This window comes from Lampetra planeri, chromosome 7 (genome assembly GCF_965212315.1).
Source record: "Lampetra planeri chromosome 7, kcLamPlan1.2.h2, whole genome shotgun sequence".
In the NCBI taxonomy this organism is placed as follows: Eukaryota; Metazoa; Chordata; class Hyperoartia; order Petromyzontiformes; family Petromyzontidae; genus Lampetra; species Lampetra planeri.
In genome coordinates this window covers 2,522,642-2,545,531 of record NC_136113.1, presented here as the reverse complement: position 1 = coordinate 2,545,531, position 22,890 = coordinate 2,522,642, and the positions used below count along the sequence as shown (strand labels likewise).

At 55.0% G+C, this 22,890-nt stretch overlaps 1 protein-coding gene across 1 annotated transcript in view; it reads right to left on the bottom strand.

The window, feature by feature from the left end:
- The window catches only part of USH2A (usherin), a 119,764-nt gene extending 106,538 nt beyond the window's left edge, over positions 1-13,226 (bottom strand). Inside the window, exons 1-2 of the mRNA XM_078595944.1 lie at positions 12,687-13,226; positions 11,222-11,387 (exon numbers count right to left, since the gene is read on the bottom strand). Coding sequence (XP_078452070.1) covers positions 11,222-11,387; positions 12,687-13,168 — 648 coding nt within the window. The 5' untranslated portion in view covers positions 13,169-13,226. The remainder of the gene's footprint in view (positions 1-11,221; positions 11,388-12,686) is intronic.
- Positions 13,227-22,890: the final 9,664 nt, after the last annotated feature.

Below are 22,890 nucleotides of genomic sequence, written 5' to 3'. Positions count from 1 at the left end.
ACAACCCCAACCCACACAACCCCAACCCTCACAACCCCAACCCTCACAACCCCAACCCCCACAACCCCCAACCCACACAACCCCCAACCCTCACAACCCCAACCCACACAACCCACACAACCCCAACCCACACAACCCCAACCCTCACAACCCCAACCCACACAACCCCAACCCTCACAACCCCAACCCACACAACCCACACAACCCCAACCCACACAACCCCAACCCTCACAACCCCAACCAACACAACCCCAACCCACACAACCCCAACCCTCACAACCCCAACCCTCACAACCCCAACCCTCACAACCCCAACCCTCACAACCCCAACCCACACAACCCCAACCCACACAACCCCAACCCTCACAACCCCAACCCACACAACCCCAACCCTCACAACCCCAACCCTCACAACCCCAACCCACACAACCCTAACCCACACAACCCCAACCCCAACCCTCACAACCCCAACCCACACAACCCCAACCCTCACAACCCCAACCCACACAACCCCAACCCACACAACCCCAACAATCACAACCCCAAAACCCACACAACCCCAACCCTCACAACCCCAACCCACACAACCCCAACCCTCACAACCCCAACCCTCACAACCCCAACCCTCACAACCCCAACCCACACAACCCACACAACCCACACAACCCCAACCCACACAACCCCAACCCTCACAACCCCAACCCTCACATCCCCAACCCTCACAACCCCAACCCACACAACCCACACAACCCACACAACCCCAACCCACACAACCCACACAACCCACACAACCCCAACCCTCACAACCCCAACCCACACAACCCCAACCCTCACAACCCCAACCCTCACAACCCCAACCCACACAACCCCAACCCACACAACCCCAACCCTCACAACCCCAACCCTCACAACCCCAACCCACACAACCCCAACCCACACAACCCCAACCCTCACAACCCCAACCCACACAACCCCAACCCTCACAACCCCAACCCTCACAACCCCAACCCTCACAACCCCAACCCACACAACCCCAACCCACACAACCCCAACCCTCACAACCCCAACCCACACAACCCACACAACCCCAACCCACACAACCCCAACCCTCACAACCCCAACCCACACAACCCCAACCCTCACAACCCCAACCCACACAACCCACACAACCCCAACCCACACAACCCCAACCCTCACAACCCCAACCAACACAACCCCAACCCACACAACCCCAACCCTCACAACCCCAACCCTCACAACCCCAACCCTCACAACCCCAACCCTCACAACCCCAACCCACACAACCCCAACCCACACAACCCCAACCCTCACAACCCCAACCCACACAACCCCAACCCTCACAACCCCAACCCTCACAACCCCAACCCACACAACCCTAACCCACACAACCCCAACCCCAACCCTCACAACCCCAACCCACACAACCCCAACCCTCACAACCCCAACCCACACAACCCCAACCCACACAACCCCAACAATCACAACCCCAACACACACAACCCCAACCCTCACAACCCCAACCCACACAACCCCAACCCTCACAACCCCAACCCTCACAACCCCAACCCTCACAACCCCAACCCACACAACCCACACAACCCACACAACCCCAACCCACACAACCCCAACCCTCACAACCCCAACCCTCACATCCCCAACCCTCACAACCCCAACCCACACAACCCACACAACCCACACAACCCCAACCCACACAACCCACACAACCCACACAACCCCAACCCTCACAACCCCAACCCACACAACCCCAACCCTCACAACCCCAACCCTCACAACCCCAACCCACACAACCCCAACCCTCACAACCCCAACCCACACAACCCCAACCCTCACAACCCCAACCCACACAACCCCAACCCACACAACCCCAACACTCACAACCCCAACCCTCACAACCCCAACCCACACAACCCACACAACCCCAACCCACACAACCCCAACCCACACAACCCCAACCCTCACAACCCCAACCCACACAACCCCAACCCTCACAACCCCAACCCACACAACCCCAACCCACACAACCCCAACCCACACAACCCCAACCCTCAAAACCCCAACCCTCACAACCCCAACCCACACAACCCCAACCCACACAACCCCAACCCTCACAACCCCAACCCACACAACCCCAACCCTCACAACCCCAACCCTCACAACCCCAACCCACACAACCCACACAACCACAACCCACACAACCCCAACCCACACAACCCCAACCCACACAACCCCAACCCTCACAACCCCAACCCACACAACCCCAACCCTCACAACCACAACCCTCACAACCCCAACCCTCACAACCCCAACCGTCACAACCCCAACCCACACAACCCACACAACCCCAACCCACACAACCCCAACCCACACAACCCCAACCCACACAACCCCAACCCACACAACCCCAACCCTCACAACCCCAACCCACACAACCCCAACCCTCACAACCCCAACCCTCAGAACCCCAACCCTCACAACCCCAACCCTCACAACCCCAACCCACACAACCCCAACCCTCACAACCCCAACCCTCACAACCCCAACCCTCACAACCCCAACCCACACAACCCACACAACCCCAACCCACACAACCCCAACCCACACAACCCCAACCCACACAACCCCAACCCTCACAACCCCAACCCACACAACCCCAACCCTCACAACCCCAAACCTCACAACCCCAACCCTCACAACCCCAACCCTCACAACCCCAACCCTCACAACCCCAACCCTCACTACCCCAACCAACACAACCCACACAACCCACACAACCCCAACCCACACAACCCCAACCCACACAACCCCAACCCTCACAACCCCAACCCTCACAACCCCAACCCTCACAACCACAACCCTCACAACCCCAACCCACACAACCCCAACCCTCACAACCCCAACCCTCACAACCCCAACCCACACAACCCCAACCCACACAACCCCAACCCTCACAACCCCAACCCTCACAACCCCAACCCTCACAACCCACACAACCCCAACCCACACAACCCCAACCCTCACAACCCCAACCCACACAACCCCAACCCACACAACCCCAACCCTCACAACCCCAACCCTCACAACCCACACAACCCCAACCCACACAACCCCAACCCACACAACCCCAACCCTCACAACCCCAACCCACACAACCCCAACCCACACAACCCCAACCCTCACAACCCCAACCCTCACAACCCACACAACCCAAACCCACACAACCCCAACCCTCACAACCCCAACCCTCACAACCCCAACCCACACAACCCCAACCCACACAACCCCAACCCTCACAACCCCAACCCTCACAACCCCAACCCTCACAACCCACACAACCCCAACCCACACAACCCCAACCCTCACAACCCCAACCCTCACAACCCCAACCCACACAACCCCAACCCACACAACCCCAACCCTCACAACCCCAACCCTCACAACCCCAACCCTCACAACCCCAACCCACACAACCCCAACCCACACAACCCCAACCCTCACAACCCCAACCCACACAACCCACAAAACCCCAACACACACAACCCCAACCCACACAACCCCAACCCACACAACCCCAACCCTCACAACCCCAACCCACACAACCCACACAACCCCAACCCACACAACCCCAACCCACACAACCCCAACCCTCACAACCCCAACCCTCACAACCCCAACCCACACAACCCCAACCCACACAACCCCAACCCACACAACCCCAACCCACACAACCCCAACCCTCACAACCCCAACCCACACAACCCACACAACCCCAACCCTCACAACCCCAACCCTCACAACGCTCGCAACCCCAACCCTCACAACCCCAACCCTCACAACCCAAACCCTCACAACCCCAAAACACACAACCCCAACCGACACAACCCCAACCCACACAACCCCAACCCTCACAACCCCAACCCACACAACCCACACAACCCCAACCCACACAACCCCAACCCACACAACCCCAACCCCCACAACCCCAACCCTCACAACCCCAATCCACACAACCCCAACCCACACAACCCCAACCCACACAACCCCAAACCTCACAACCCCAACCCACACAACCCCAACCAACACAACCCCAACCCACATAACCCCAACCCTCACAACCCCAACCCACACAACCCCAACCCTCACAACCCCAACCCACACAACCCCAACCCACACAACCCCAACCCACACAACCCCAACCCTCACAACCCCAACCCTCACAACCCCAACCCACACAACCCACACAACCCCAACCCACACAACCCACACAACCCCAACCCTCACAACCCCAACCCACACAACCCCAACCCTCACAACCCCAACCCTCACAACCCCAACCCACACAACCCCAACCCTCACAACCCCAACCCACACAACCCCAACCCTCACAACCCCAACCCACACAACCCCAACCCACACAACCCCAACACTCACAACCACAACCCTCACAACCCCAACCCACACAACCCACACAACCCACACAACCCCAACCCACACAACCCCAACCCACACAACCCCAACCCTCACAACCCCAACCCACACAACCCCAACCCTCACAACCCCAACCCACACAACCCCAACCCACACAACCCCAACCCACACAACCCCAACCCTCACAACCCCAACCCTCACAACCCCAACCCACACAACCCCAACCCACACAACCCCAACCCTCACAACCCCAACCCACACAACCCCAACCCTCACAACCCCAACCCTCACAACCCCAACCCACACAACCCACACAACCCACACAACCCCAACCCACACAACCCCAACCCACACAACCCCAACCCTCAAAACCCCAACCCACACAACCCCAACCCTCACAACCACAACCCTCACAACCCCAACCCTCACAACCCCAACCCTCACAACCCCAACCCACACAACCCACACAGCCCACACAACCCCAACCCACACAACCCCAACCCTCACAACCCCAACCCACACAACCCCAACCCTCACAACCCCAACCCTCACAACCCCAACCCTCACAACCCCAACCCACACAACCCCAACCCTCACAACCACAACCCTCACAACCCCAACCCTCACAACCCCAACCCTCACAACCCCAACCCACACAACCCACACAACCCCAACCCACACAACCCCAACCCACACAACCCCAACCCTCACAACCCCAACCCTCACAACCCACACAACCCCAACCCACACAACCCACACAACCCCAACCCTCACAACCCCAACCCTCACAACCCCAACCCTCACAACCCCAACCCACACAACCCACACAACCCCAACCCACACAACCCCAACCCACAGAACCCACGCAACCCCAACCCACACAACCCCAACCCACACAACCCCAACCCACACAACCCCAACCCTCACAACCCACACAACCCCAACCCTCACAACCCCAACCCACACAACCCACACAACCCCAACCCTCACAACCCCAACCCACACAACCCCAACCCACACAACCCCAACCCACACAACCCCAACCCTCACAACCCCAACCCACACAACCCACACAACCCCAACCCACACAACCCCAACCCTCACAACCCACACAACCCCAACCCTCACAACCCCAACCCACACAACCCCAACCCACACAACCCCAACCCACACAACCCCAACCCTCACAACCCACACAACCCCAACCCACACAACCCCAACCCACACAACCCACACAACCCCAACCCACACAACCCCAACCCACACAACCCCAACCCACACAACCCCAACCCTCACAACCCACACAACCCCAACCCACACAACCCCAACCCACACAACCCACACAACCCCAACCCCCACAACCCCAACCCCCACAACCCCAACCCACACAACCCCAACCCACACAACCCACACAACCCCAACCCACACAACCCCAACCCACACATCCCCAACCCACACAACCCCAACCCTCACAACCCACACAACCCCAACCCACACAACCCCAACCCACACAACCCACACAACCCCAACCCCCACAACCCCAACCCCCACAACCCCAACCCCCACAACCCCAACCCCCACAACCCCAACCCACACAACCCCAACCCACACAACCCCAACCCACACAACCCACACAACCCCAACCCACACAACCCCAACCCACACAACCCCAACCCACACAACCCCAACCCACACAACCCCCACAACCCCAACCCCCACAACCCCAACCCACACAACCCCAACCCACACAACCCCAACCCACACAACCCCCACAACCCCAACCCACACAACCCCAACCCACACAACCCCAACCCACACAACCCCAACCCACACAACCCCAACCCTCATAACCCCAACCCTCACAACCCACACAACTCACACAACCTGAACCCACACAACCCACACAACCCCAACCCACACAACCCCAACCCACACAACCCCAACCCTCACAACCCCAACCCTCACAACCCACACAACTCACACAACCCCAACCCACACAACCCACACAACCCCAACCCCCACAACCCCAACCCCCACAACCCCAACCCACACAACCCCAACCCACACAACCCCAACCCACACAACCCCCACAACCCCAACCCCCACAACCCCAACCCACACAACCCCAACCCACACAACCCCAACCCACACAACCCCAACCCACACAACCCCAACCCTCATAACCCCAACCCTCACAACCCACACAACTCACACAACCCCAACCCACACAACCCACACAACCCCAACCCACACAACCCCAACCCTCACAACCCCAACCCTCACAACCCCAACCCTCACAACCCACACAACCCTCACAACCCCAACCCACACAACCCACACAACCCCAACCCACACAACCCACACAACCCCAACCCACACAACCCACACAACCCACACAACCCCAACCCTCACAACCCCAACCCACACAACCCCGATGCGCGTAACCCTGACGGGGCATGCCTGTGGCACGAAGGCTCATCCACATCACATCTCCCGCAGAGTGACGCGGAGGCGACAGTCACGATGGCAAGCGCCGTAACAAAACGAACGCACAATGAGCTCTTAACTTTGCGACGTGCGCTTCTGTCGAGTTTAAAAACCAGCCTAGCGCAGTTGGAAGTGTACGCATGCGTTCGAAAACTTTAGGGTCTCCTCCCCCCGTGGCATTTTTTTCTGCCCGCCATCTCTTGCCCTCCTTTCCTCGCTCTGTTTACCCGTATTCTTCTCCATATGTCTCTCTCTCTCTCTGCCTCTGTCTTGTCTCCCTCATTCCCGAGATCACAGCTGGGGATCGCTACGGTTAAGCTCGTACGCGTCGGTCATTTGGAGGATGTGTACCCCGGTTCTTTGTGCCTCTGCACCCTTCCGAACCAAAACACGTCGATGTATTTCTCCCATGGGTCGACAGCTGATTTATGGACACGGGTGTCGATAGCGATTTGTTGAGAGCACGTGAGTAACTTGACTTTAGAAACCAGCAAAGGACACGTGATACATTCTGGTATTTACATTACAAAACAAAGAGGGCTGCTTAAATTCGAGCACGGCATGAGGATCTGTGCAGAGCAGGGAGGTTCCAGATGGTATCGCCTGTCTGCAAGGCATGTTCCCTAGCAGGGCCATATCACTCCGTGCAATTACTTTGCCAGCAACCCTATCGCGTCGATAGAGTTACACCCAGGACAGGTCTAAGCAGCAAGGATGCCGAGACACCTGCGGCCAGAGTCCGTGTTACCATCTTATCTACACAACAAACCTGTCAGGTGGCACATCGTGCCCATGTTGTACAACGCGTAATCAAGGTGCACAATCACATTTAACAATAAAAACGTTGGTTACAAATGCAACGCCGATCATTGTGAACACAATCCCAATATTTCTTTGTTCTGTACAAATTATAGATATATCGTGTTATATATTTAATTATGCAGACAACTTTTATACTATCAATGCTTCACGACATTAGTGATACCACGTATACCCTTGCCTTCGCTCTTACTACATTTCAACAATTGGTTAATCATGATTATTATTTCTCTTGAAACATTTGTGCCGACTGTATGGATCACAATGGGTACGAGATCGATGGTTTGCGGAGTTGTATTTTATACTTCGTATATGGTCAAATTGTCACGAATCCCAACTTGCTCGAATATATGCAACAGTTCCGCTCGTTGATTAAAAAAATCATTTTCCTCGTGGCTTGACCATTGCAAGTGTTTTTTGACCGGGGCTGCAGATTTCCACTTAAAACATCAGCGTCTCCAAGATGCAGCTGTTAGTCCTACTCAGGGTGCTACTCATAGCATGCAAATATGACCATGCTACTCCTTTACTGGATCGAAGGTCATTATCTTTACTGGTAGGAACCTCCTGGTTCCACCAGCCCACAGGGGATTATTGTGTCCGTCCGTCGTGCATTCAAAAATGGGAGGGGTGGGGCTGGGTGGAGAGGGGAGGGTGGGGAGGGGCTGGGTGGGGAGGGTGGGGCTGGGTGGGGCGGGCCTGGTCACCCCGTGGTGCCCTTATAAAACTCAACGTTTAACCTACTCACGCCGGCTTGTGCTCGCCCTCACAGTCGGCTATATTTGCGGAATACACCACGCCGCCGTTGACCCTGGCCATTGACCGAGCAACCCAACGTTCCTACCAGCTCCCTGCGCAGGAATGTGTTCTTAAAACACTGTGCCTCGTCTTGTTCCAAGCTACGCCCTCTGCTCTTCACCCATTTGTCCAACAGCAGACTGCATTCAGGAGCTGCTGTGAGCGAGCACCTATGAAGGAAGGCACGGCCAGGACCCCGCTCGGCCGCCTTTGTCTCCCCAGTGTTGATGTTTACACACTGCAACAGGTACTAGTTTGAGGCCGAGTCGACCGAGGGGAGGCCCAGGAGTGGTTCAGACAATCATCGTCACTGGCGTTGGCCGTGAGCGGGAATAGAACTCGGGTCGCGGTTTCGTAGCGCAGTGAGCTAATCACTGCCAACTACTGCCAGCACGGTGCCCAGAGGGATGCCGGTCACCGGGCAAATCACGACCGACGCTCTTCAAACTAAACCGGAAGTATTACATCTGACACCGTAACGTCGAAGCGCCCCCCCCCCCCCCAACAAAGCAAGGGGCCCGGGGCGGTCGCCCTTGGGACGGCTCTGACTAGCGCACCCCACAGACACACGGAGAGACGACAGCCGCCGTTGCGTCGATGTCAGCACGGCGCTCGCGCGAGGGCTGTGCGCACCCTGAAGGCACATCCACAAATGCACACACACATATACGTACACACAGACACGTACACACAGAGGGACACACAGACACGTACACACAGACACACAGACTCGTACACACACAGACACGTACACACAGACACAAACACGGACACACAGACACGTACACACGCACAGACACGTACACACAGACACGTACACACAGAGGGACACACAGACACGTACACACAGACACACAGACTCGTACACACACAGACACGTACACACAGACACAAACACGGACACACAGACACGTACACACAGAGGGACACACATCCACAAATGCACACATACACAGACACGTACACACAGACACAAACACGTACACACAGACACGTTCATCCAGACACAAACACGTACACACAGACACGTACACACAGACACGTGCAGAGGGACACACACAGAGACACGTGCAGAGGGACATACACACAGACACGTGCAGAGGGACACACACACAGACACGTGCAGAGGGACACACACAGACACGTGCAGAGGGACACACACACACACAGACACGTGCAGAGGAACACACAGACACGTGCAGAGGGACACACACACACAGACACGTGCAGAGGGACACACACACACAGACACGTGCAGAGGGACACATACACAGACACGTGCAGAGGGACACACAGACACGTGCAGAGGGACACACACACAGACACGTGCAGAGGGACACACACAGACACGTGCAGAGGGACACACACACACAGACACGTGCAGAGGGACACACAGACACGTGCAGAGGGACACACACACAGACACGTGCAGAGGGACACACACACACAGACACGTGCAGAGGGACACATACACAGACACGTGCAGAGGGACACACAGACACGTGCAGAGGGACACACACACACAGACACGTGCAGAGGGACACACACAGACACGTGCAGAGGGACACACACACACACAGACACGTGCAGAGGGACACACAGACACGTGCAGAGGGACACACACACAGACACGTGCAGAGGGACACACACACAGACACTTGCAGAGGGACACACAGACACGTGCAGAGGGACACACACACACAGACACGTGCAGAGGGACACACACACACAGACACGTGCAGAGGGACACACACACAGACACGTGCAGAGGGACACACACAGACACGTGCAGAGGGACACACACACACAGACACGTGCAGAGGGACACACACAGACACGTGCAGAGGGACACACACACACAGACACGTGCAGAGGGACACACACAGACACGTGCAGAGGGACACACAGACACGTGCAGAGGGACACACACAGACACGTGCAGAGGGACACACACAGACACGTGCAGAGGGACACACACACAGACACGTGCAGAGGGACACACACACACAGACACGTGCAGAGGGACACACACACACAGACACGTGCAGAGGGACACACACAGACACGTGCAGAGGGACACACAGACACGTGCAGAGGGACACACACAGACACGTGCAGAGGGACACACACAGACACGTGCAGAGGGACACACACACACAGACACGTGCAGAGGGACACACACACAGACACGTGCAGAGGGACACACACAGACACGTGCAGAGGGACACACACACCACAAGCCACTGAGAGGGACACACACACAGACACGTGCAGAGGGACACACACACAGACACGTGCAGAAGGACACACACACACAGACACGTGCAGAAGGACACACACACACAGACACGTGCAGAGGGACACACACACAGACACGTGCAGAGGGACACACACACACACAGACACGTGCAGAGGGACACACACACAGACACGTGCAGAGGGACACACACACCACACACAGACACGTGCAGAGGGACACACACAGACACGTGCAGAGGGACACACACACAGACACGTGCAGAGGGACACACACACACACAGACACGTGCAGAGGGACACAAACACACATACACGTGCAGAGGGACACACAGACACGTGCAGAGGGACACACACACACACCACACGCCACCACTGAGAGGTGCACGCGCACCTGGAGAGTGAGGTGAGTCCAGCGGCCCGGGGGGAACCTGTCCGTGGCGTTGATGACGAGGGGACCCTGCGGACCTTCCGCCGTGTGGTAGTGAAACCTGACCTCGTCGGGCGCCACCTCCAACTTGAACACAGTCCGCCCCTCCGTGGCCTTCTCGATGATGGTCCTGGCCACACCGACCGTTCCACAAACAACATCGTTTCGTATTCTTGGTTCTTTCGGTAAAGTCACGTAGGAGGGAAATAATAAAATAATAAAAATACGCGACTTTACCGAAAGAACCAAGCATATGAATCCCTGCAGCCACCAAAGCTTTAAATGGAAATATCGTTTTGTTTCAACGGGCAAGGCGATGTAGCGTGTGCTGCTGCATGCTCTGCACATACCTTCAGTGGCGTAATAAGCTCGTCCGGGGCCTGTAGCATATGTTATAAAGGGGCTTTAAATAAATAAAACACACTTCAATATTAAAACACGTACATTTTTAACTTGCATAGTAAAGTTATTGTATTTTTTCATTTGCTACACGGCCAGATAATACGACAAATCGATAACCGTAAACACCCAGTCGTTCATAAAAGTTGAAGGTGGTACAGTACTATAGTAGCAGAGCAAGTGCAGAATCACTGAACCGGAATTGATAGCTTGAAAGCGTTTAGCACGGGGCCCTTGAAAGTGCGAGGCTTGTAGCATCTGTAGCTACTACACGTGTAGCTACTACACGTGTAGCTACTACACGTGTAGCTACTACACGTGTAGCTACTACACATGTAGCTACTACATGTGTAGCTACTGCACGTATAGCTACTGCACGTGCAGCTACTGCACGTGTAGCTACTACACATGCAGCTACTACACGTGTAGCTACTACACGTGCAGCTACTGCACGTATAGCTACTGCACGTGTAGTAGCTGCACGTGTAGCTACTGCACGTGTAGCTACTACACGTGCAGCTACTACACATGCAGCTACTACACGTGCAGCTACTACACATGCAGCTACTACACGTGTAGCTACTACACATGTAGCTACTACACATGTAGCTACTATTGCTACTGGGATAATTCGGCTGTGAGCGTGTGTCCGCGTGTGATCAGCGCGCTATCGCGTAGGCCTCGCCTGCGAGGGCTGCGCAAGGCGACCACCACCCCACAGTGAACTCGACGCAACCGCGTCGTGCACGACAGCTCGTTACCTTGACAAGATATCCGTGTACGACTGAAGTGGTTGGTGGTGGTGGTGGTGGCGGTGGTGGTGCACAGGCCACGAGATTCACTCTGACGCTGTAATGAACATTCGCGAATCGCGAACGAGCGCAGCCACCTGTTGCTGCTGCGCGCAGCCGAGCCGCCGACAAGTTCAAAGCGACCTCAAAACTTGCGCGGCACGACCTAGTTGTGCCTCACCACCCCCCCCCCCCTTACCCGTATGCGCCCACGCAACCGCGGACCCCCTTTTACTCACGCCAGGCCGGTCCCCTCCTTCTGGAGCCAAACGGCGACGGTGAACGAGGCGGCGGCTCCCAGGGACTCGCTGGGCAGAGTCGCGAGGCAGTCGCCGTCCTCGGCGAACCGCAGCACCGGCTCTCCTGCCCCAGCGCCGGACGGCCCCTGGCCCCCCGGATCGACGGCCGCGCACGCCCCGGGCTCGCCCGCCCACGAGCGCGAGCCCAGCGTGGAGTGCGGCGGCGTTGCGGCGCGGTGCGGGCAGGCGTTGGCGCACAGGGCCGGCCTGCACGCCGGGCCTCCTCCTCCCTCGCCGGGGCCGGGACTGGGGAAGCAAAAGGTGGTCGGACCCGAGAGGCCGCAGGTCGCGCCCGGGGGCGTTAGCCTCACCGGCCTGAAGGCGGCCACGTTTTCCAGGCGTGGGAAGAGGCCCAGCGCCGCGGCCCGGCTCGCGACGAGCAGCAGCGGCAGCAGCAGCAGAGACGCGACCGCGGCGCGCATTGTGGGCGTCAAGAGAGGCGCTTGAAACGCATCCCCCAGTCGCGACCGCTCGCGGGCGGAGCGGCACTGGGCTGCGATGTCCGCACAGCGACTCTTCAGCTCCACGGGCTGAGCCCCGCGTCCAGCAAGCAGCAACAGCAGCAGCAAGAGCAGCAGCAGCAGCAACAGCAGCAGCGGCAGCAACAGCGGCAGCAGCCGCCGCCCTCTTCAGCACCACGGGCAGCGCTCACGGCGCGGCTCAGCCCTCGAAACCAACTCGTGCTTGAAACCCCTCGGCGGGGAATGCATGCGCTCGTGTGTGGTGTTAATGCATTTGGCGGTCAGCGAGTCCTGCTTCGGCACAGAGCATGTCGCTCAATCAATTGCACACGCGAATGCTGCGTCTTGCACGCACGTCGCCGTCGACGGGCGGAAATAATTATCTGGTAATGTATCGCGCGTAAGCGGCTTTTGGATAGCTTGCAGTCACGGCGCATACACTTAATTAGCAAAGAGGGTTCCCGGCCGAACTTGAGCTCGCGTCGAGACAGCTTTGACGGACAGCGGCGCGTCTTCTTGTGTGTGTGCCCGTGTCCCCGCGTCCTTGTGCTCTCGGCCGGGTTGGCGCGTACAGTGAGGACCGATCGGAACGGGGGCCCGGCCGACCACTCGCTCCCTCTTCGACGGTCGCCAGGCAACGTCGAGGGTGTCCTCCACACTCCACGAAGCGGCTCGAGTGCTCGGGCCGAGCTCCACGAGACCCCGGGGGTACTCGCGTTAGACGAGAGAGAAACGCCACGAAGCACGGGCGCGTTACACAAACCCCCGGTACCCGCGCACTGTAACGTTGCACATAACTGCATGAATATTGCATGCGACGGCATGAATATTACATGCAACTACAATGGACCGCGCCGCGAAACGCAGCTCACGAATCTCGCCGGGCTCCACCGGTTAAAGAGGACATTGAAGCGTGGTGCGATTTGTAAAAGCATGTAAATGTGACTGAGACGAGTCGCCTCCCCCTCCCCCCCCAAACAGGCCAACGTTGGCTCAACGTTGGCCGAACGTCCCATGGTTACTGGGCTATCGGCAACCTGTAAACTAAACCTGGCGCTACGCTTCGTCAAAAGTTCCTCGACGCCGTCGCGGGGCCGGGAGTGGCTCGGCGGAGTGGGGTCTGGGCACCTCGGGTCAAGGCACGGAGCTCGGGGAGGGTGTTGAGCGACCTCGGTTCGAATGTAGGTGAAGGCGCTTGGTAGCGCGCGACCCAGAGCGCCGGGGAGTACAACAACACGAGGACGTGGCTCTGGGAGTCGCTCGCGACTCGCCGAGGTCGCTCTGTCCCCGTGTCTTTGACTCGATCACCCCGTTCTGTGATTGTCTTGCGAATATTTATTATATTAGAGGCGAATGACCCGGTTCAACGCGACAGGCGTGGCTGAAATGTCCATGTAAAACCAAGTTATAAACTAGGGTTGTTAATTTTCTTTTATCCGTTAAGCGGTTCTCGTTTTAAGTACCCAGTAAACTTGACTTAAAGCTTTCGTGACTGTAGGAATCCATACTCTTTGGTCTTTCGGTAAAGTCACGTCGATAGAAAAATAATAACATAAAATGATGACGTTTAGATCGCAACACAAGCAATCGTCTCCAGGTGAAAACATAGAAAAAAAAATCACGTGAAAAATATATGATTAGCCGAGGTATGCCTTACTCTGCGATCTTACATTTACTTTCAAATTCCATCTCTTACCCTTGTGTTGTACCCACCTCAAACATATATAACTTTTGGCTGCAGTAGCTCTCTCGCTACATTTCTTCCTGCCTCAGCAGTCCACCTGCTGTATTTTTACACCTGAAGACGATTTCTTGTGTTGCGATCGAAACTTCGTGATTTTTTTTCTTATTTTCTTATTTTTTTTCTATCTACGTGACTTTACCGAAAGACCCAAAGAGTAAGAACTCAGTAAACGCGGAACTTTGATTCAACTTTGGGTCCAGGTGGGTCCAATGATTCTTACCACATTCCCAATGTTGGCCCAAAATGTCACGTTTACTGGGAATAGATCACCGTTTGACAAAACACAATAATTGCCAATAGATTCCAGTGCAATTTTAGTAGGAAGAGGTGGACATACACCGCAGCTTACCCCACCACGCGAAGTCCGTCGATCGATGTACCGTGGTGTACGGTACTGAACCAACTTGACTGCTGGGTTGACAGAGGCGGGTAGATTTTAAAAGCATCGTCTCTATCTACTGCGGCGTGGGGAGATCTCCGCGGTGACCTCGGGATGATTAAAAGCCGCGTTTGTCAACCCACTCCACCACCACCACGGCGACTGACATCGTTTCACAGCCACGAAGGTCAACTTGTTTGTGCGTATTGCTCTCGAACAGGTGTCTGCAACCTGCGGCTTCGGACCCGCATGCCGCTCTTTAAGGACCCCCCCCCTCGTCTCGTATTCACCACACATTGCATTGCGGCTCTTGAAAGAGGGGGAGGGGGGCGGGGGGTTTGTTTACCGAATTCGAAAAAAATGTCTCTTCTTGTGTTTTTTTAGTTGTCGACCCTGCTCTAGACATTTCAATGCGGCAAACCGGTAGCCAATTCCTTTGACCGTGTTGCCTGCGTTTACCAGTAATGCAACAACAACAACAGCAGTGTTTTTTTTTTAAAACAACCCTCGTTAAATCGATGTGTCCGCAAACGTTGCAAATATGATCTCGCCACACGTAAACGCTTTGATCAAAGTGGCTCTAACGCTTTTGCATGCGAACCAGTTTCGTTTCCACTTTGTGCGCGACTGCACGTGCACATCGTGACTCACACCGTGTGCACTCATCAGCATCTGCTTTGCAATGGGCTCATTGCTCCCATCCACCACAGTCACCAGCACAGCCACGATCCACCACCTCACAGTATCGATTACTCGTTTAGGAGCACACTTGCACCTTGTACCTAGCCATTTCTGGCGCCTCTTTCTCTCACATTCTATTTGCGCTGTGTTCTTTCTTTTGTATGCACGCGTGTCTCGTTAATGACCGTTAAATGCCTCGTTTGTTAGTTGTGCAAAATGGAGCATTGGTGTTGTTTGTATGCCTTTCTTTTGTTGTTTATGTGCTCACGCGCCACGGATCTCCCTTGCAAAATAGCCAAGAAATTGGCGGCACGGGATTGTGAGTGGAACAAATAAAATAACCACAGCGACCGTCTCCACCGATCTCTACCCAAACACATCTGGTACCACCACATCCTTCACGACAACACCCACCAAAGACAAAGATCCCCCGTATAGCCTTAACAGACTGTTGGGGGCAAGTGCTGTTAGCGAGCACCTATGAAGGCTGGGGATGGCACACGAAGGGGTGGGTGGATAGCACCACGCCCGGACGCCTTTGTCTTCCCAGTGACGATGTTTACACACCGCACCAGGTGCCAATTTGAGGCCTAGTTAACCTAGGGGAGACTCAGGACCGGTTCAGATAATCATCACTGGTGGCGTTGGCCGTGAGCGGGAATCGAACTCGGGTCGCCGGGTTCGCAGCGCGCTAACTGTTGCACTCCACGCTCCCCCCATCCAGTGGCGGATTACCCTCGTAGCACAAGTAGCTACATATGTAGTAGCCACGGGCCCCGCACTTTCAACGGCCCCGCGCTAAACGCTTTCGAGCTATTAATTCAGGTTAAGGGATTCTGCACTCGCTCTATTACTATAGTACTATACCGCCTTCAACTTTTATGAACGACTGGGTGTTTAAGGTTAGCGATTTGTCGTATTATCTGGCTGTATAGCAAATTAAAAAACACAATTACTTTACTACGCAAGTATAAAAATGTTGTTTCAATATTTATGTATTTATTTATTATAACATATGCTACAGGCCCCGTACCTAGCTTAATCCGGCACTGCCCCCATCTTTGTCTCACACCCACCACCACCACCGCATCCACAGCGTCCACACTTCACCCCTCTAACGTCATCTTCCTCTACCACTACGCACCAGCCCACTTGTGGGTCGTCACCACAACGCGCATGGACAACGACGAGACCTGTCGCCTCGCTCTCGTGTTCCCTGAATTGAGCAGGGCTGCTCGTCTGTCAGCGGGTGCGCGCGCATCAAGCCCAGCTGCACTTGATTCTGTCATTGCAAATGTGCATACGGTGGGGAATACAGATGTCACGGAATGAAGATGACGTTGAATAAATGCCTTTGTGCTGCTTAACTTCCAGTGGCGTATCGTGTAAAACACTGTGATTGGATTTCACCCCGCCCCCCCCTTAACTTGCTATTCAAAGCATTACATGTGAAGGGAAGACGCCCTGAAGGTGTTCCATGCTTTCGGCCAGTGGGGTGATTGAGTCACACTGATTACGTCTGCTATGTTTAGTAAGCGATGGTGCAAGTGGCTCAGCTGCTCTCTGCAAATTAGCTTCCACTTAGAAACGGTTCCAGTTTCAATAATATCGAATTTAGCTTATCGCCCATCAGCATTACTCGAGCAGCCGTGCTATTGGCAACCTTAGGCTCGTTTAGCCAACAATAGCCAACAATAGCATTTCCCTTTCCCTGCCAAAGTCGCTGCACAGTCAGACCGGGCCAGAGATTGGAGTCAGGCTGATGAATGCCTTGAGCAAACTTTTCAAACACGAGACTGGACCCTTTACCGTGATTAATGAATGTATTTTATGTAAAGTCTGTGCGCTGCGATCGATACGTTCGAGTCAATGGCTTGATGCATCTTAGCGGCGCTGCCCAGCCGGGGTTCCGTGCAGCCCACGCGGCTCGCTAAGGGGGGCGGGGGGGGGGGTCATCGGTGCGCCCTGCATGGAAAAATGTGGCCGATGAAGCATCGACTCGCGTCCCGAATCTCGCGCGTGGAGAGCGCGGCACGGCCCAGGGCTGCGGCTCCGGCAGCCTCTCTCGCCCCGGGACCTCCGACTCGCGCGGCGCGTCAACTCGAGCCATGGAAAAAGAAACGTGCGAATAGCCGAGCTTGGTCGTGGACAAAATGCACGAGTGCAAACGCCATAGTCCGTATTATTTGGGTCTATCGGTAAAGTCACGTAGATAGGTTCAAAATTAATTAATAAAAAAAAACACGACGTTTCCATCGCAACACGAGCGATCTTCTTCAGGTGGAAAAAAAGGTGGAAAAAAGGGGTGGAAGCTCCCAAAGGCAAGCTGTCTTTAAAGTTGTAAGATGGGCGAAGCCCAAGTGTCAACTTGCAGTGCATCCACAAGGGCCCTGGGGCCAGCACAGGTGGAGATGGTTGTGTTAATGTGGGAAATTAACAACTTCCTTGTACTTGTAGTACACCCAAGTTCAAGCGGAGATGTTTATGTCGCCCGTGGTATTGGAATAACACGCCGATGCAGGACCCTCCTCGAGAGAAGTATCGAGGCTCAAGTGAAGCTGCCCTGGATACATCGGAGGAAGACTACGTGCGCGCCTGGGCGTGATCTCGACTCGTGTATTTTTATTTTGTTTTACCGTCCCTCGTACGTGTCCATAAAAAAATACCACCGCTTGTTCTTTAAACTGACTTTAATTCCAGCCTTAAACGCCGGGGTCAACGCGCTGCGGTAAAGGGTCACGGTGCAATCAGCGCGTAGAACCCGCATGGTCGCACGTGTAACGTATCAAAAAGTTGTCGCTTTACCAGCGCCGCCTCCTCCTCCTCCTCCCCTCGTCGGCGTCGTTGGGAGCGCGCTCGTTTTGCTTCTCGCCGACCGCCGCCGTCCCACGCGGAGACGCTGCGAGCGCCTGGCGCGTCGTGGGCTCGGTGAGGTGCGCGCCCTCGGCAGCTGTCTTTGTTGAGCGACTGTTTTGATCGTTGAGCAACCACCCCCCACCCCCCCCCCCCCCCCCGAGTTGTGCGCGCGCGCGGCGTGTGATTGACATACCCCGGGAGACTGAGCGACAGCGCGCTCTTGCCTGGAGAAACCGTGAGGTTGACGACGACGATGATGATGATGATGATAGTGATGGCTATGAAACCAATGGTGTTAGCTATTGTGCCGGCGGTTGCTGATATAATAATAATAATGTCAGCGATGATGATGATGATGATAATGATGGTTGTGGTGATGGTGGTGGTAATGATGATTGATAATGATGATGGCTCGCAACGCTCGTGTGTCTCTGTGAGTTGTCCGCGCCGCAACAATCGAGCGGTGGGAGACCGCGCCGGGCAGGCGGCTGATTGATGGCGTTTGTTAAGATGCGATACTGACAGGGGAAGAGGAGGTCCTCGCGGTGCCCCGCGCCTCATGGGCAACACCGCTGCCCCCCCCCTCCTCCCGCCCCCCACACACCGCCCACCACCCCCACCCCCCGATCGCACCCCGCCACGAGGGTTAATGAGCGACCGAGACCTTTAAAACGTGGGCGCAACCTCTCTCGCAGCACGTGGCGAATTACCACCCGCAATCGATTTGCTAAAACAAATATCTGCAATGAATCTGCACGCCCGAGGCAAATATGTTGCGAGTTAATAAAGGGGAGATTTATTCGGGTCTTCCGCCAATCCCCCTTATCTCGCTCTGCCCCCGAAAGCCGCGCGCTGTGCTCAAGGCCAGGTGAGGCCGTCTTCACACCTGGCCGAGGACGAGGGTGGGGTGAAGTGGATCGGGGGGAGGGGGGGCAGGCACCTGCTACGGATGGCCTCATCCGTAGCAGGCGGGCAGGTGGCCTCGTGCTTTAAGTTGCTCTCCGCCGTGTACGGCTCAGGCTGCACGACCTGCAACACCAAACCGATTGCGCCACTTGCTTTGCCCGACGCGCGTGTTTACCGCGTGCGCGACTTCATGGCTCCTACCTGCAACTACCTGGCCTGCGTTGCCTGTGCTCCCCCGACTATTGCAGTGAGATATCACCCGTCCTGCCTGTGAACTCCTGGCACAATTTGCATTGCTGCACTTACCTAGCACTGCCAGCTGCATCGCCTGTAACGGCGATTATAACTTTCCCTGCGTTACGTGCACTACATGGGCCCATAATAGAGCTTTGTTTAGGTTCGATCGCGTAAATATAAGTGCATCGTTAAATCCGCCACCACCCGACACAGCCATTTAGTAAGGTTTGTCACGTAAACGAAAGATGCCAATTCGTTACTAGTGCAGCACACCGGTGTGTGTTGGAGAGTAACACCCACAGCATTTACGCGGTCCCACCTGTCCACACACACCACGTGCGTCACCTGTGAGTCGTGACGAGGTCAACGTCCGCCTCGATGAGATTGGGCGCCGTGAGATGACCGGGCGGGCGTCTTTGATGAGGCTGAGCGCGGCGCCGCTCCCCAGTCGCCACTTTCACATTCTCCCTTGGGCTGAGCTCGCGTTGGCCCGGACCTGCGAGCCGCCGACAGTAGGTGGCACCCGACTGTCTGCCGAGCGGCGAGCTGCGGAGCGCGACTTTGAGACGAGGGACCCGCGCTCTTCGTATCAACATTAAATTTAAAAAAAACCCAGCAGCAGCAGCAGCGACGACGACGATGATGGCGAGATGTTTGCATAACTGGCAGTGCATTCCGACGAACTTTGAGTATCCGATGGCGCCTGCTGCCTTCGGCGGGGATCTGTGATTCCGATTGTCAGGGTTCATCCCTGATTGCTGTGATGTGTCTGATGAATGTGATGCATATGATTGTTGTGATGTGCCCTATTACTGTGATGTGTCCGATGAAAATTGATGTGTGTGATGGCGGTGGTGTGTCTGATGTGCCTGATGCCTGTGATGCGTCTGATCGCTGTGATGCGTCTGATGATGCGATGTGTCTGAAGCGATGTGCCTGATAAAAGCAATTGATATGTCTGATGGCTGTGATAGTTCTGTGTTGCATCCAATGTTGCCATGGGGGGATTCCGGCACCACAAAACACTGGGATAAAACGGCCGTGTGGCCAACGGGCATGAAATCACTTCTCATTTCATGACGGAAGAATTCCCAATGGGAAAATCCTGGGAATGTGCTCGCTGAAGGACGCCGCTTGACAATGATTCACCTTTTAGAGAAGTGGCCCCATCCGGTGGTCAAATTATTTAAGAGCCTATCAATACACTGTGGCACTTTACCGATAGAGTGCGGTTGGTGTCTGTCTCCGAGTATTAATTGCTGTAAATATTTGAATAGAATTTCAGAAGCTTCAGGGACATCGAGCCACGTTGTGGGTTGAGAATTAGGAGCCCGGGTTTTAGGTTGTGATGGAAATTGGAGGCTCTGTCTTAACCTGAGACAAGGTGTTAACGCAATGGAGGTTTCGACTTTAATACAAGTGAGATAATATTACATTTTACAATCCCAGCCTGATGAGCTCGATTGCTGCATGGAGTCCGTGCAAGGCAGCACCGACCATGCTCCTGCTGTATTGTCCTTCCCATCACAATCCCTGACTTCGTAATAAGTGATTCAATCCCATATCACCATATCCGCCAGCCAAGTCTCTCGGTGGTATGACTACACTTCAGCCTTGCACTGATTACTTAACGTGGCCTGGACCCCGTCCTCCAATTGTCATGGAGATAAGTTTGCAAGGTACGTCCCTGAAAGGTGTGAACCACTGGAGTCCTAGGACATGAGACTTGGGACTACCTCTGCACGAGTCTAGGCATGCGAAGTTACCGTGGGCTGTGGCAAGAGGGTTTCACAGACAGCACAGAGCCTCGCTCTGTGCTGCACGCAAAGCATTAATTTGCACTCCACTACGAACGCCAGTAAACGTGTCATTAACGCGTAGAAGCATTGGAGTCTGTTGGACAGCAAGCAATTTCTTTCTTTCACATTTTGTTTGAAAGGATTTTCGGCTACTGACTTCATATAAGCTTCTCTAAATGTCCTTATTCGGAGTTAGCACTTTTCAGTTCAGGGTTTTATGTCAGCTGCGTACTGTGGAGTGAAGGAAGGTTGCTCGCTCTAAGCTGAATGAACGAGCCAGCAACGCACAAACCGACTGTGCAGCCGCTAGTCTGCAACGTTCCAGGTACAGGTGGCCGTGCATACCCTGCACCCACTGTGGCATGTATCGCACGTGTGTGGGTACAGATGTAATTTCTCGTAAATACTTGATATTTCCAGTTTTTTGTTATATATATATTTTTATCTCGACTTAACGCTTTCGTGACTGCAGGAATTCATATTCTTTGGGTCTTTCGGTAAAGTCACGTAGATAGGTTCAATTTTTTTACCAAAACACTACGATGTTTCCATCGCAACACAAGCGGTCGTCATCATGTGGAGACATTTTTTTAAAATGTTAAAGCTTAAAGTCATTCTTCAATAGAATGTATGGAAATAAAGACCCAAACTGAGTTACAAATGGCGTAAGCAAGTTCGGTAAAACCTTTTGTTTTCGTGTCACAAAATGCTCGCCTACACTGGGGCTTGCTACTGCTGCGATGGCACAGAACACTATCTTCTGGAGGGCCCCGCGCCGTGTTCGGCAGCGTAATGAATGGCAGCCGCGGGTGGCTGTGATGGAGAGGGCCCCGATAGGCACGCGCTGAGCAGGATTAGTCCCATTAGCGGTTGTTGCCGGTATCCTGCGCACGTGTAACATCGTTATAGACCAGTGGACCAAACATTGGAAGCAATCTCTTTGCACCCCACAGAGAATTCTGTGATTACATTTATAATTGTTAACTCTTCCTGTTCCTCTACGTGAAAATATCAGTCGATAGCTTTTGAAATTCATCCAATAGGTTATCAGTTTCTAGTTTGTTGGAATCATGGAGGTAAA